General features: G+C 47.2%; 1 protein-coding gene and 1 pseudogene across 1 annotated transcript; one reads left to right on the forward strand and one right to left on the reverse strand.

The window, feature by feature from the left end:
* Positions 1-2,992: 2,992 nt before the first annotated feature.
* On the forward strand, positions 2,993-4,944 carry LOC119448137 (elongation of very long chain fatty acids protein 7-like; annotated as a pseudogene).
* An 8,492-nt stretch (positions 4,945-13,436) lies between these two features.
* Positions 13,437-15,923, reverse strand: LOC119450110 (elongation of very long chain fatty acids protein 4). The gene is made up of 2 exons (XM_037713476.2): positions 15,803-15,923; positions 13,437-15,454 (listed from the first exon to the last, which is right to left on the reverse strand). The coding sequence occupies exon 2, from the start codon at positions 15,425-15,427 to the stop codon at positions 14,549-14,551; it is 879 nt and encodes a 292-aa protein (XP_037569404.1). The 5' UTR covers positions 15,428-15,454; positions 15,803-15,923; the 3' UTR covers positions 13,437-14,548.
* Between the last annotated feature and the right edge of the window lie 1,215 nt (positions 15,924-17,138).

The raw sequence follows: 17,138 nt of genomic DNA on the forward strand, positions 1-17,138 counted from the left end.
GGCAGCAACAAAAGAGCCCACCTGAGTTTATGCAACACCTCAGGTGGGCAGAAAGGTTCGCTGATCGTATTCCAGTCGCCAACGTCATCACCGGTGCAGGGTTCACCATTTCAGAGCCTGTGTCCAGGTGATGGGTTGGCCGCATAGACCGCAGGGACGCCCCCCGGGTCAGACATGGGTCGGACGTTCCCAGATAAAACGCCGATTCCCCATGGGTGAGGCTGACCCAATTATTCGGGCGCAGCCACGGCACCATGCAACCTTCCCAATCTTGGCGCAGCGGCATCACAAGTACCGCCACTTGCAGTTTCGGGCAGCCCAGCTGATCAGATCGCACGCGCATCGCGAATACATTCTAGAATGTGCGCGAGCACGGCGATCACTCTGGAATGCACTCATGGTGATACATGCGCAAATAACGTACGCACTTGACCCATGGTATTCAATTAGACAACAACCAAACGAAACATTGCTTTGATTTCCGCCAAACTGCATCTTAAGTTGAAGCGCACAAGTTCACCCAATATGGCAAGCGGTGTGTAGTTATCTTCTAGGCTCCACGTTTCTGCCTGCCTGCCTGCCTGCCTACCGGTGCGCTGTCACACTAACGTGACAATATTAGTTAGGCATGATTTGGTGTCTTGTTACTTGGCACCGAGATTTCACCCGTTCCGTTCACTCGCTCCTCCGAATTCGGTTTCCCTCCCTACACCAGGGTACACCAACGCCGAGGTGCGAGGGCCACTATACAGACACCTGAGTCAAGGATTAGGGTCGTTTCTCATTTTTTCTTTTATGAACCTTCCTCAGCCTTGCCGGATTCCGCAGAACTGTTTTGCCATATTCAATGTCCCTGTGCTTCGAGTTATAGATTACTTCGCCCTCGCACTGCGATCTGCCAGCCTCCTGGTTAGCTCGTATGGTAGAGTTACCGCCCGGGAAAGACGTTAGTCCCGGGTTCAAATCCCAGACCGGGACTAATTTTTTTCCTCAACTGCAAAGCTTGCTATCTCAGAAATCCGCATGGGATTTCCTTTGTGACTTCGTGCTACATTCGGGTGGATGTATATTTTTCCTTTCAGTCATCCTATATTGACGAAGGCTACTCCTTTTCACATAATTGTAGTAACGATGAGAAAAACAAGGTAACAGGAAGCAATGTCATAGGTTCGATAAATCTAGAACGGAGTTTGCTAAGTAGAGTATATAAAAGGCGAGGAAACGTTGGCACCACACACTACAGTGAGTGCCCACATGCATGCGCATACGGACTAACAAACACATACACAAGGCCACAATGCAGTCCGAGGTGAACAGGTGTGTACGGATGAAGACGATACACACATGAAACAACGCACGCACAGAGATACAACAGTTAAAAGCGAACTCCATCACACGTGACACAAAGAAAAAAAGAAATGAGTATGACACACAAAATGTACAAGCGTACATAAATTCAAATAATGACTTATTTGGACGCTTGAGCATCCGTAAACATCGCTAATTTGGATCATTTTTTTTCATCCCACAGTGAACGCCATGGTGCGTAAATGCTATCATGGGTGCAAGTGGCAGCGGATCTATCTCTCACTTATTTCATTTTTCCTCATGGGCTCTATCCTTTCTCATTGTCACTCCGCAGGGACATTCTCCGGTTCAGACCACTTACCCTTTGCACATCGGATTTTTCGATTTCCCATTTACATTCATCCGCACTATAGCATAGAAGTATTTGTATATACGCCCCCTCTAGATGACTCCTGGTTTCTCTTAATTTCAAATTTAATCGCTTGAAGAACATGAAGGGGCACTGCTCCCACAAATTATATAAAAAAATATCTTGACATGGAGGCATTGCTGCTTTAGTATATACTCAAGGAAGCTCACAAAAGCTTCGAGTAAATAAAAATAAAGACGCTGGACTTAGTTTTACAAAGCACTTGCGTTTCTGCCTCGCATACGAGCACTTCCGCTATTGTGAGCCTGGCGATTAACTATTGCTGCAGGCTCTATGTCAACCATACAAGCATACTTCCTCGTCCTCGGCCCTGTCGTGGACGGAGCTACCTGCTAGACCGATGAGATAACCGAGCAAGCGATCACTATAAACGCCAGCTCGAGTTATCTGATGGCCTTGAACTTTCACTGTGCAGCAGGGTTGGCTTACATGTAATCTTGAGCGCAGCGCTGGGATAAACAAAGCGGAGTGTTGTTAAAGACACATTCTTAGTCCGCGGCAACGCGGAAGCTCACACTAACAAATTCTGCGTAACTTTTGTTGCTACTGTTGCGCTGAATGGAAGCCATCCAACTCCCTTACGCAACGTGTCTCGAGACCATCGGCCGATAGTACATAACACCTTAATGCACAAATAGCCTCGCACTTTCGAAGGACTCTTCCCAGTCGGCTAGACGGAATGTGAGTGAACTTCCTCGTCACTCGCTTCTTTCGTAAATGCTTCCTGTTAGCGTGCTTCTTACTTTTCCTTCAGTTTGTCCTGGTTGTGCGGCGGAGCTGATATAAGGAAGAAGTAATGGTGCTCACCAACTTCCCGGCGGTTATGCACTTCCGAGGCTATTTTCGAGATCGTCTGATAATTCGAGTAAAAAGTCACTCTTTGTTAATTTTTGCTTCGTGCGAATCGTAGACGACAGAAAGCGATGCCACAGGGATCGCAATTTTGTAAGTCTCGAGAGATGACACCTACGCCCAAGGAGAAGGCGGAAAGTCGGAAAAATCACCTTTCTATCAGTTCTTAACTATTAGCTTGTTGTCACAGAACTTTTAGCTTGCTTTCATCACAGTGCTAATCGACAGTGCTCTAATGTCACACTCCTGTCCTTGAGCAGCATTAAGCCTGCAAAATAGTAGCGTGCGAGCGTCACAATGCATACAACTACAACAACATGTGACATGTGAGAGACAAAGACGTCTTAACGTTTGGCCCATGTGTCCGGGAAACAATGACGCACAGCGGGCTGATTTATTTTCTTCACATCGACGAAGGAAGGGCTTGCATAAAATTCTCGTTACCGGGAGACGGTGACAGCTGATTGGAGCGTCAGAAGCCATAGGCGCTCTACCGAAAAGACGGCTAGTTCCGAATGTTGTTACCTTCCTTTGCGTCTTATGATCACAGCCGCGGAACGCGGAACCGGTTCTTACGGTGCTTTCTCCGGGCGTTCCGTCGCACGCCAGGACTGTGCACGGCGGTGCGGCGGACGAAATGGAAGCTACGTCCGATCTGTCAGGAAACGCACTCTCACTTCCTCCTTCCCCTCGCCGGATCTCCTCACTGGCACGACCCCAATCGCTGCGGTCGACGGGGAAGTCGGTCGTTTCACCCCAGCCGTGGCTCACACGGCCTGAATCAGTGTTCTGTCGTGCAGATAGCTCCCCCGCAAACGGTGTTCAGTGCACTCTGTCGCACCGCGGACAGAAAAGAAGCAGTACCGGGCAGGGACAACGGTAGTCGCTCACGTGCATGATGGAGTCTGGTGGCGTGACGGCGTCCCTTACCGAGGCATGGCGTTACCTGATGTCCAAGAGGGACCCCAGGACCAAGGACATGCTGTTCATCGGTGACATCCGGTTCATCGTCGCTGTGCTGGGGCTGTACCTGTACATCGTGTACCACGGGGGGCCTCGGTTCATGCGCAACCGGCAGCCGTACAACCTCAAGCCGGCCATCATGGCCTACAACTTCGCGATGGTGGTACTCAACGTGTTCTTCATGTTCAAGTTCTTCCAGCACTCCTTCTGGTACGGCGGCTACAGCGTTTTCTGCCAAGGCATGACGCACTCTACCGACTATCACTCGCTGATGCTGCTCCACTACTCGTGGTGGTACCTGTTCGTCAGGATAGGCGATTTCTTGGACACGTTCTTCTTCTTGCTGCGCAAGAAGTACTCCCACCTGTCCGCACTGCACGTCTCGCATCACGCGCTGGTCGTCTGGAGCGGCTGGCTCTGGCTCGCCTTCGGAGGTGACGGCCAGGTGTTGCTCGGCATGTGCGTAAACGCTGGAATGCACGTGATCATGTATTCCTACTACTTCCTAGCATGTCTGGGCCGTCTGTGCAACAATACCTCTGGTGGAAGAAGTATCTCACCACGATGCAGATCACGCAGTTCGTCGTACTGCTCATCCACATCTGCATCCCGCTCGTCTACGACTGCGGCTACCCGCGCATTATGATCGGCCTGGCCTTCGCGCAAGGCCTGCTGGGCTTGGTGCTCTTTATAAACTTCTACGTTCACGAGTACATCAAGAGGAAAGGACGCAAGAGTGCTGCCAAACAGGTAGAGAGTGACGGTGGCCAGACTCAGGCAACAGCGCGGTCTGCGGGAGACAGGCCGAAGAAAGCCTAAGTTGCGAGAGTCATTACAGTGTGGACTTGTTTTGAAGACTAGCTTAGTGTCACTACCGCGTGAGTACGGCGTCGACGACGTCATTGCACGCTTTGTTTGTTTTTCTTTCTTTGTTAAAGGCGATATTTTCTAGCCTACGTTGTTGTGAATGCGAGAAATTATTCTGAACTGTACTCTTGTCTTTGAGCGGCAACTTAAGTTTGGTCAGTTCTACGTGATGGTGTATACGCTGTCATGCAATAGCAGGCGCCTCCTTCAGTTATCTGATATTCAGTAATCATCTGTCGGAATTTCTTTCATCAGCAATCTGATTCATTCTCATTAGCCTCTCAGCGTTTTAGACCTATTGTGTGACTCCTATTGTGTGACTGAGTAGAACTTCAAAGTAACACTTTTGTTATTATAACTTTTTTTTGTTGCCATAGCGGCGTGCTTTCGCACGCTACGCCTACTATTGTTTCACGCCGCAAGTGACAAGTGACACCTGCATCCTCTTGTTGGACTGTTTCATTTACCGTTGCTTCGTTTTTGCGAACAGCCTACGCTTCGTTTAAATAAAACGGGTCAAACCATTTGAATCATTGTTTTCTTACTTCGTGGTCAGCCATTGTTGAAGCCACATTCACGCCACAAGTTTTTTGTTTTTCTTTCGGAACACCCCGGATGCAACTGTGCAGGAATGCGTCCTTAGATCGTAGGCTAACGTAAAATGCGCATTTAAGCACTTCCAGTTATACTACTTGGTGTCGAGAAGCACAACGTTCTGAAGAAGTATTATGCTGCTCATTAACATAGGTGTTCGATAGATATGGTGTTCTGGTGGTGAGCGCGAGGTCGATCGCGGGGTCGATCCAGGCCATCGCAGCCGTATTATGATGTAGGCGGAATAAATGAAAGAAAAGAAAAAAAATGAGAGAAAAAAAAACGAGAAATGTGTGTTTTTGAATGCACATTAAAGAGCCGCAGGTGGTCAAAATTAATCCGGAGTCCGACACTTTGGCGTCCCTCATAAACCAATGTACACTTTCGGGACAGTGAAGCCCCCAATTTAACTTATGTGCGTAGCAGTAATGAAAGTTCTGCGTATACAATTATAAGCAATTATTAGCAAAAGAGGCCTGTTGCAAAGGGAATTCCATTAAATCATCATCATCATCATCATCATCATCGTCATTAGCATCGTATCGTGCCATTTGTCACGTGATGTGACATGCACGCCGCGTAGCATCGATACGTGCGAACATTGCATGTAGCATCAAGGGATGTGGCATGCGTGCCACGTAGTGTAGATTCCTGTGTTTACTTTTCGGTACATTTTATGGCCCCTCCTCGCAAGGTACGAACCACTGCTGAAGAAGCGAATCGTAGAGTTACGCGCGCGGCTGCAACCAGGCAACGTCGGGCGCAGCAGAGCACTGTGCCGAGTGCGACGTGTTGCGGCCAAGCCACAGCTCACCGTCGACGCCGGGCGGACAGTTATAATCGTTCTCGTGAAAGCGACGCATAGAGACTTCGCCGCGAAGACCCTGTAGTGCTTGGTGCCGAACAATTAAGCTCCTACGGAGCCGCTCCTCCAGCTTACGCTGTGATTGGGCTGCGTCTGCTGCGCAGGCCTGTGACTTTTTTGCTGCTCTATATTTGATGTAGCGCGAAAAAAAGCTCCTCGGGTGGATGGTTGTCATTTAAAGTGGGGTATATTATATTTTGATTCTCTGATATCTGATGTGCCAGTTATTTTAGTAGCATATCAGCTGCTAACATTGCGAGTTAATTTTGTACGCTTTCTTTTTAATTGTTCGAAGTGGTAAAAAAGAAAAAAAGAAAGGAGCGAATATCAGAAGTGCGCATTACCAATGCATATAAAAACGCTGAAAAATGCGTCATGTGAAGTTATCTTTGAAAATAACAGATATCATTATCAATCACACTTGGTGAATCATTAGGGACAGGTAAATTATAATACATTATATGGACCCGTTCTGCTACCTTTACAAAAAAGATAGCAGCGCTGCGTTTGTGTTTTCAAACATTGTTGGACGGCCCCAAGGAGCTCGAGATGATGCAAGCATCGGAAGGCAAAACTGGCCGGACATGCCTAGTGGCAGTTCAAACGTTCAGGCGCTTCCCGCAGGTGGCTTGCAGTGCGGAGGGAAGTAATGGATGGATGGATGGATGGATGGATGGATGGATGGATGGATGATATGAGCGTCCCTTTGAAACGGGGTGGTGGCGTAGCGCCACCTAGCTCTCATTCTTATTTTGCCTGATGTCTTATCTATCTATATATATATATATTTCTACAGCCAAAAAATTCCCAGCATCAAACTTTCTGAACCACTATTGGTAACTATGTTTTTGTATGCCTCCGTTGTTTGTGGTCTCCCTACTTTTGTGCCACCAAACCTCCAATCGCATTTTCCAGATTTCTGCTGCCGACACGTTTAATTTGCTCCTGCTATCCCTGAACCTAAGGGTGTTAAGGAGGCCAGCAGAGCCTAAACCTACAGCTAGGTAGATATTTTCACATTCTAATAAAACAGGTTCCATCGTTTCCCTAGCTTTATCGCAGCAAGCACATGCTTCTTCTTTGGTCTACCTTGCGTTATAGCAACACGTTCTAGGGCATCCTTATCTCACTTCAAAAAGGAAAGAGCTTGCGTTTGAGTTATCATAAATGCTTCTTACCTGATTTCGTTTTTACATCTTAGGTCGTTACTCATGGCCGGTTTCTTTTTCATTGCCGTATTCCAGGAGATTGTATCCTCGCCTCTGAGTTTGCGTTTAACGTTCTTTGTTGCCATGTAGCTCACTATACCAGTCGCATACTTGCTGGAAAGCCTCCTAGTTCTTTTGCTTCCCTGTGAGTCAATATTTTTCCTGTACAAACACTTGAACACACTCCCAATACATTTACTTTTTTCATACTCCTCAATCCTTCTTTGAAATCAGTTTTACTTTGAGCTTCCCTTACTTCAAATCTTGCCCAGCCTATATCACACTGTACAGCTTCATTTGTAGTCTTCTCGTGAGCACTCAATGCAAGAGGCGTCCCCCTGACCTTTGGTTGACCTCGAGTCCATCGGATTTCCAAATGTAAGTCCTGGAACCATTACACCCTTCCACATACCCCGGAGCACCTCGTACCTACTCTATCCCCATAGCGCTCTTTGTTTCAAATGGCCGAATTTTTCTTCCTTTTGCTATGACTGTTTTTTACTGTGTTTCGATATATCTATTACCTTCGTTTATCCATACTCCAAGGCATTTGAATTCTTTTACCCGAGGTATTTCCTGGCTCTGTATTGGCACTATTTGTTCACAGTTCTCACTGAATATCATAAGACCTGATTTTTCTAACGCTAACTTTACATCCTAAATTCTCAGTTTCCTGTACACAGATATTAGCCACACGTCGCATCTCAGTAAGTGCTTAGAGCCACCTTCTACCTTTCGTTTGCCAGTGCGTGGCGGCGAGGTCCTCAAGACAATCCTCTCTCCCCAAGCAGAAAATACGTAATAAAAAAGTATTGCTTACGTGGCCGATATTCTGGAAGAAAACGTGGTCTCAGCTGTTGTTTCGTTGGATTTGCAAGTTTGCAGCCGCCCATGCACGCTTTCAAAAGTGTGGGGCGAGGCGGGGTACAAATAGCGTACGTTGCCCCCGAACTTTTGACAACAGGAGGAGCAAATGGTGCTCTCCAAGCAAGTAAGCTGCACGGGCGAGTCCCGTAGTCTGTGTAATTCGTGTTTCATACCAAATGTCGCCCATATTAGCTCCGACAAAGAGAAGTCCAAGGTGCAAGAAAAAAACCAGCACAGTGCATGTGCAGTTGGCGGTGGGACTCGAGATTTGGAACGTTCAAGCTCAGGTTGCAGTGTTGTGCTCTAAGAGGTGAAATATACGGTGGTGGCCTTAGTGTTCTGACTTTCTTCGGTATGTCTGTACACTAGATGTATGTGCAACATAACCTTGGTTACGCTTACCGGCTGCCTAACCTTGGAATACGTTAGCCAGCGCCACTCAGGGACGTTGGGATGGGCGTGCAACGTGTTTTTCAAACCGCTGGCGCCACGTGGAATGCACGCGGTCTTAGAAATAAACAAAGTAGTTCAGAGACTTTCTTAAGCTATATACTTATGACCGAAACAGTGCCAATTTTGGAGTACCTCGTAAGCTGGAAGTAGTGCTATGACGCTTGTGATAAATTGATGTGCAATGAGGTTTTAACTCGCAAGCTCTAGACTTCAAAGATGTGTGTGTCCTGAAGGACGCCGTCAAGGCAGCTTCTTTTTCTTAGCCTTGACGACACAAAAATAAGCAATTTGAGCCGTTGTATGTTCATTTGTCGTTTTGCAACCGCTCCCTCAGGTTGTGATAGCATTTCTGACGAGTGCTTTACGACCATGTCAGGTCTGCACCACGGTTACTAAACGACTAAACGACACCGTGAGGAAGAGGCGTGGCGATATAAAATAACGTGTTATGCACTTGCTCGGCCGAAATAGGAACAAATGTCTCTAGGTAAGGAAAGTAAACAAGTGCTTCGACAAAAATAGGCGCTAATTACAGGGAACACGTAATGTATTGTCTGAGGTGCGTTTTGAAACCGCTCCCTCAGGTTGTGATAGCATTTCTGACGAGTGTTTTGTGACCGCGTCAGGTCTGCACGACGGTCACTAAACGACTAAACGGACACCGCGCGGAAGATGTGCAGCGATATAAAATAACGTGTTATGCACTTGCTCGGCCGAAATAGAAACAAATGTCTCTCGGTAAGGAAAGTAAACAAGTGCTTCGACAAAAATAGGCGCTAATAACAGTGAAAGACTAATGCATTGTCTGAGGTATCGTCTTTTTGCAGGTTTTAAGAAGCACAATTTTAATACAAGTATGACACGGATAGACATACGAGCATCTGTTGTGTGTGGTTGAGCGTGGTTGCGTAAGGTTGAGCGTGGTTGCGTGGTTGCGTAAGTTCATTCGCCTTTCTTTCTCAGTTGCATCGTCTGTGAGTAGCAGTAGTTTGTGTATTTATAGGAACTCATAGGCTCAAGAATCAGTAAATTCGGTCCAATGTTCATTTCATATCTTCGCTCAGCCTGGTGAAAACCTTCACTTCCCTGTACAAGCAGAGGGAGAAAAACGTATATTTGTTAAAATTAATAAAGGCAATTGCATGAACCCTCCCTTTCGAATTTAGTCATTTCTCTGCACGATAAGCTTTGAGGCGGTTCTGCGCTAAAACTTTTCTCGCACATAAGGCATTCCCCTCGCTGTATTCCCTTTTCATGCGGCTGCTCTCAACAGTGTTCTGAATAAGCATAGCTCTGTCACTTATATAGAATTAAGTCGTGTGAACGTAGTTTGTAATAAAGGATAATTCCAACAAAGCTATTTTGTTGAAGCTACTTTTGATTCTATCTGCCGGTCCATAAGGCAAATTCAATTAAGTGGTGGTATCAAGCCTGCGAGCCATGGGCTGCTTCGCAATTAAGAGTCATTCTCTTATAAACATCTGTATTTGCTACATGCCGTCAAACACTGTGTGTGTGGGAAAGAAAAAGAAAAGGTAAGTTAATGGGATCGGAGGATTTTGTGAGGCAGAACTAAACTGCGCTGTGCCACTCATACTGAAAGATGAGTAGTAGGACAGGAAAAAAAAAAAAAACGTTCTCGTTATCTCCATTGACGTTGTAGTGCTGATTCGAAGGTTCCCGTCTGCAGTATGTAGTGAAAACCGCACAGACACAGACACAGACAGACGACAGACAGACAGACAGACAGACAGACAGACAGACAGACAGACAGACAGACAGACAGACAGACAGACAGACAGACAGACAGACAGACAGACAGACAGACAGACACCACACACACACACACACACCACACACACACACACACCACCACACACACACACCACACACACACACACACACACACACACACACACACACACACACACACACACACACACACACACACACACACACACACACACACACACACACACACACACACACACACACACACACACACACACACACACACACACACCACACACACACACACACACACACACACACACACACACACACGCACGCACGCACGCACGCACGCACGCACGCACGCACGCGTTGATCAAATTAATTATTCAAATTCCGGGGTCTTACGGGCCACATAAACGATTGGATAATGAGGTACTCCATAGTGGTGGACTCCGGAATAATTTTGGCGCTCTGGGGTTCTTTAACATGCACCCAATGCGCGATATACGAGTACATTTGCAGTTTCACCTTCTTTGGAATGCGGCCACTGTGGCAGGGATCAAACCCGTGACCTCGTGCTCAGCAGCACAATTATGCCAAAGCCGCTGAGTCACCGCATTGAGTAAGGACACATCGGCAGGACGAGTACCAAGGTGAGTGCAAAGAACTGTGATGGTTTCAAATAAACAATGCGCAGGTATAGCTGTATTTGTCGAATTCTGTGACCAGAAGGTACATTATCAGCTTGTAATTGACGCAATGACTCGCACTGTGCTTGGGTTGGGTGCAGGGAGTCTGGAAAGGGTACGAAAAGAAAATACTACTTAGATGTAAGACAGGAAATAACTTGTGCAGGCATTCTGTGCTATCTTGTTTTCCTGCACGAATACGACGTTCGGTATAATTTGACCTTCCCACCTTTCAGTGGCGGAAAAAAAATTAACCTTTAACAGCTTGGTGAGTCACCACGGTGCTTCGCGATTGCAATGCGCATCACATCACAGGTGGAGTATTCGTGCAGGTAGGCGCGTTACAGTCTTGCTCAAGGGCGGTCCGCGGCTCACAGCTGGTGAGCTCAAAACCTTCCTATTGTAACATCAGGAAAGAAAGCGTGACCGACTTCAAGGACATTTACGTTCAGTGTTCACGGTGTTGTCAGTGGCAGCAGCCCACGCTGACTATCTATAGTACTGGATCCGCTAATCGCTCAGTGATGATGTTCGATCGGAAGACTGCATCAGCCTAGGAGTCGCTTATTTGCACCGCCTCTGAACGGTCCAGCATGAGCTGCACTAAGCAGTGGACCTTCATTAGGAAACCTCAACGCACCGTCGTTGATTAAGCGCGTTTGATGAGGTCGCGCGATGGCGCGAGCGGTTTCGAATGTGCGGGATCTTCTACTGATTTTACGTTACCGAGGTACGACACCATCGAGGTAGCGCAATGACCATCTTATGCAGCATTGTCGAGGGAAGGCCGGGCACTTCGCAGGCCATTGGCTTTATTAACTCCTTATATGTTTGTGTAGCTTAACGCATGGCGTTGCTGCGGAGAAGGACTACTTAGTCTTCTCCTGAGTGGCTATAAGGTCAGTTCTTGGCATAACCACCAAATAATTTTATATTGCAGTGCTCTAAAAAAAGTTCGATTCACAAAGAATATTAGAGCTGGTGCTTCGAAAGTTCTTTCGCGTGCTTCACACGATAGATTACCATTTCAGTTGAGACCCTAACGAGGTATTCATGGTGCTCAAGGTAATTATTCATTGTCTTGCTGGAGAAAAAAGGAATTCTTTTTTGTTGGTGCTATGCATGTATGTATAGCCAAGTAAATCCTATTATTTTATATCAGCGTCTTGTCGATTATATGAATTTACTGACCCTGTATATTGAGGGGTAAAAATAGCTATTTAGGCTTCGAACACTTACGATAGTTTTTGGCGTGATAACGAGATAACGACAACGGCGACGGCCAATCACGGCAGAAACTTACAAAGATAAGTTTTGCCAATAGTGACCCTGAAATTTTGATTTACCGGCTCCTTTTGTTACCATGAGAGTTTCGTAAATATTGCAACCACACCGTAGGCGTTTGTGTTTTCGTGGCTTTTTCGCGTTATTAGACGACACTTTCAATCTCCCGAACCAGTATTTTATTTCATGTCAGACGCTCTTCCCTTCTAGGCTCGGTGTCACTTAACGAGTGCGTCATGATTGCCGGCATCTTTTCTTTTTAGGAGCGAAGCTCCTTATGGCGGCACCCGTTCCGTCCCCGTCGTAGTAGTAGTAGTGTGTAACCAGTCTGAGAAAAATGAGAAAAAAGATTCCGAAGTTGTGTCCGTAGCGCGGAATCGAACCAGGGACCCCTCGCTTCCGAGCGCGCGGCGTTAGCCCACTACGCCACGAAGCGCACATAGACACAAGCACCACGATGGCAATAAATACCCAACATTAACGAAAGGCCGCGTTTCTAGCGCGTTTCTAACGCGTTTGTGCTAGCGCGTTACGGCCCGTGTAAGAAGCTGGTGTAATACGCTGTGGCCTCTCCGCCTTACCTTCAACGCGTTTCGAACGCGCTGCCCAAGGCGGTGGCAAGTCAAGTTCAAGTCGAGGAGCGTTTATGAATACGGGGGGTATACTCTCTCAGCAGTCATGTGATGGCGTCGGAAAACGCGGTGCACGTTTCGGCATGTGTAAATGGCTGCGTAAGACGCTGTGGCCGCTCCCCCTTACTAGAGAGTACTGCACGTTTCTAACGCGTTTGTGCTAGCGTCCCCTTAAGCGGGAGATCCGATGATTCCCTCCGGAGCTTCGCCCACTCATCATTCACCCCATGGATATGCTGTGATTTTTTTTCTTTTTTTTTTTTGTTGCGGCGCAAATCTATGAGCATTTGACATTACGGAAGAACGTCCGAAAGGTCTACCATTGGTGGCGCTCGCCTTGGGCTTTTGCTGTAACTTTGTGGTCCCAGAGTATTTGTTATAATAATGCAAGTCATGCGTTTTCACCTCCAGACTATGATTGAATACTTATAAATTTTTCAGAAATTGCCACAGATGCAAAGGGACGTCACGGAAATTAAAAGATTTTTTTTTCTTCAGCGGGCGAGGTTCTTTGAGCACAGTAGAGCACAGTAGGGGTCCCTCGTTATCTTCCCGACTTCCTGGGGCCATCTTGGATTACAAAGAAAGCAAACAAAAATGCCGCCTCTTCACTGTAACATCTGAAGAGAATCGTCTGGCACCGTGGTGGCGCAGACGTCACACCGTGCCTCGAAAGAATGACATGAGAAACACTAACGAATAACATTTATTCCGCACATTGCACGCAAATTCACACATGTTACTGTAGAGTTCGAAACACAGTAATGATACGTACTAATCACGTAAAGTCGTCACTCCGTACAGATTTCGTGTTACCCAGCTTTACACTTGTTTGACGCTACAAGTCAGGAAATTTAGGATTGAAGTCAGACAATTATTTTTAACAGCACCGAAATGGACGAATGACCTTAATTCCAAGTTTAAGTGTGTATTTCAGCGAATTCATCTACACTTCACACGCACAGTTTCGTCAGACACATCTGTTTCTCAACAGATTTGACTAGTACACAGTCAAAACAGAAACGCGCTGGGCCATGTCTCAGCCTTGCACAAGGCTGACTCAAATGAAATCTAAACTTGACTCACGGTCCATTATCCTGAACATTGTCTATTTGCACCGGTAATAGTGCGCACTGAATGACATAAATAATGACCTGCTTTAACCACATTGTCATGTTAAGAACGTATACTTTGATACGTTATGACAGCTTGCACATACACAAAAGAATGGATGACCCATTGCACGTTTCATACGCCGGTATACTGGTGTTGTAGGCTGTCATTGAAGGCATGCTTATTCCTCGCATTTACTTGACCGGTTGGGGCGATTCCTGAGCTAATTTATTCAAGTGAAGCTGATGGATGTCTTTGATAAAATAGCGTAGACAGCATGGTTATGAAATAGTGGACACAAATATGAAATTCTATGAAGAAGACGAAAGAAATGATCGAAATTCTTGCCTGTGGACATCTACTCTCTCAGGTAATTTTCGCTCACAACAGCATACGAAAAGGAAGCCGTAAATGAGTATTCTTGTGTATGAACTTTGTCTCCTACTTGACGGCTTAGGTTCATTACCAAGGCTTAGTTACTCGGTTTAACAATAACAGATTTCAACACGCTGGAACGGCGACTGTAATTGTGTTACTTCCATAACACTCGCTTTTCTCGTAAGTACATCAGCCGGCCCTCGCCAGACGTTTAAATATATACCAAAGTCTGAAATAAGCAGTTGCACACTCCACTCGCAGTGAACTCCTGGCACTTTGTCGCACAGTCCCTTGAATCACTAAGTCAGTTTTTAGTCTCTCTTTAGCGTGTGCGTCGTCCCGTTTGTGACCCCCTTGCCGCTGGCAGCGGCTCCTGCGACGTCCTTCGCGGCTGCCTGCGCTTTCCTCGGCTTGATGTAGGTCTGGTAGTAGAAGTTGATGAACATGCCCAAGACGAACGCCGCTTGCGCGATGGCAAATGGCGCCAACATGTTGGGGAAGCCGCAGTCGACGAAGAGAGGGATCGACATGTGGAAGATGAACACGACGAACTGGATGATCTGCAGCTGGGTCAGGTAGCGCTTCCACCAGAGGTGCTTGCGCACTTCAGGCCCAAACGTGGAGAGGAAGTAGTAAGAGTACATGACCACGTGCACGAATGTGTTGATACAGAGTCCCAGCGCGGGCTGGCCTTCGGGCGCGAACATGGCCCAGAACCATGCGTTGAACACCACCAACACGTGGTGGATGACGTGGAGGTGCGACACCTGGTTGAACTTCTTGCGGAGCACAAAGAAGACGGTGTCCAAGAAGTCCGCGTAGCGCACCAGCAGGTACCACCAGCCCGACTGGTAGACGGCCGCCGACGCGCCATCCGCTCGGCCCGTGACGCCCTGGCACCACAGGCTGTAACTACCGCCGGGCAGGTATGTGATACGCAGCACTTGGTAAAGGAAAGTGGCGTTCAACACCACCATGGCCACGTTGTAGACCCGAACCAGGTTGGTGATGGGAAAAGGGTCGCGCTTCTGCATCCATCGAGGACCGGCGAAGCGAACAAAGTACACATAGGAGAAGATGAGCGGGAACACAAACCACGGGTTCAGCACCATGCCGTAGTGCCGGGTGCGAGGGTCCCAGTGCTGCTCGATGTTGTCGAGCAGCTTGATAGGGTTCAGCAGCGTCGACATCTTTGCGAGATTGAGAAAAGCGGTGATCTGCACAAAACATCATTTATCAGAGACAGCAACACTTCATGTCGGCATGTAAAGATATGTAATCCGTGATTGCAGGCCACTACGCTCACACTGCCTTTAATAAAAGGTACCTCTGTAAGCCCAAAGTAGGGCTAACAGAAAATTCTTGTAACCGTGTCCTAAAGCCGAGGTGTCACAGCATTGTAACTTGAACACAAACGGCTTAATAATAACTATATTCAGTATCGTTATTACAAGAGTAAGATTTGATTGAATCTTGGTGTGTCGTCAACATCAATCGAATACAGTTGTCTTTAGCTCTGGTATAATGTTGCTCTGGTGACGAAGTTAACGACGACCGTAACTTACCGTGCTTGAATTCCGAAGTTGGGCTGCTATCACGGCTTAGTATTTTCGCGCGTGGCTGCTCTGGAGTAACTGAAACGCTTAACCGTTCTCCCGGCCCCTCTTAATATCAGGACGACTTTGTGGTCTGTATAGCTGTGATCTGAACCGAGTGACGTGCGTTGGTTTCCCTGGCTCTTTCACCCTCCCCGAAATCTCTCTTTTTTGTTTTTTTTTTCGTCTTTCCAGTTAATCGCAATTTCAGTTCTTGGGAAAGGGATCCGACTACGTCATAAAGGTGCCCACCTCCCTATTCTTTTCTGCGAACCAGCTGAAACGAAGCTTGCTGGCACTTGTTAGGCATGCGTGACGTGTTAAGCAATTACCAACGGGCACCCGCTCACGTTTCGTCGCACCCGTGGCCTTGCTGTCCTTTTGCAGATTACAATGAGGAGATGGCGAAGACAATGGAATAAAGGCACCGAGATTCTCTCCGCCTTGACACGGATAGCTGGTTCTGGAATCACGGAAACCCCTTGTATTCAAGGAGCTCGCTTAAATGTCGCTCTGACTGATAACACTTGGCCGTGTCTGCGTCTTCTCGCAACTGCGCCTGTCCGCGAGCATACCTTGAAGGGCGCACGTAGGCTGAGAGCTGCCCTGCGCATGGCACTTGTTCATCTGACGTCATTTACAGGGGGGAGGGGACGTAGGATAGGGACAACCGTTTTGTGCAAGACAGACACTCCGCCAGACAGCAGTGGTGGTGGTGGCAGCAGGTAGGAGCGAAGGTTTATCGGGTGCGTTTACATAAAAGGGTATTCGCGATGCGTGTGTTTATGATTTGAGCAAGCTCGTGCTTACGTCAAGAAAAAAATACGGCGTAAGCCAGAGAACCCAGGATGTGTGGCGCATCTCTGAAGATCTGTGCAAAGATAGCTTTTCCATTGACCCTGTCTGAATACTGTCCTGTGACCTACCCCTTTAACCGCACATGACAGTAGTCAAGGTTGGTGGTCGTAACCAAAATAAACAAAAGCGTTACACCAACAACCTGTGAACACATGAAACGTCCTTGAGCACTTGATGAGCGACTTCCGGCGGCTTCGCACGTTGTTTGAAGCACCCACGTGAGCAGTTATTGTAAAAAAAGCTGGTGCATTGTCGTGTTTTGTGCGATGAAAAGCAATGGCTCCATGATTATAACACAATATCATTAGGTAGCTTGGGGAACCGCTTTTTCTAACTGAACGATCTTCTTTCGGTGGTGGTTTCGCAGAGAACACGTCATGCTAAATTGTCAGCATTTATTGTGCGGAGTGTTGCACTGAACAAGTATGCGTATCCCTTCAGAAATTCC

The sequence above is a fragment of the Dermacentor silvarum genome, chromosome 4 (genome assembly GCF_013339745.2).
Source record: "Dermacentor silvarum isolate Dsil-2018 chromosome 4, BIME_Dsil_1.4, whole genome shotgun sequence".
NCBI lineage: Eukaryota > Metazoa > Arthropoda > Arachnida > Ixodida > Ixodidae > Dermacentor > Dermacentor silvarum.

Coding starts and splice junctions, on each gene's coding strand:
- LOC119450110 (XM_037713476.2), bottom strand. CDS start 15,427: ATGTCGACGCTGCTGAACCCTATCAAGCTGCTCGACAACATCGAGCAG.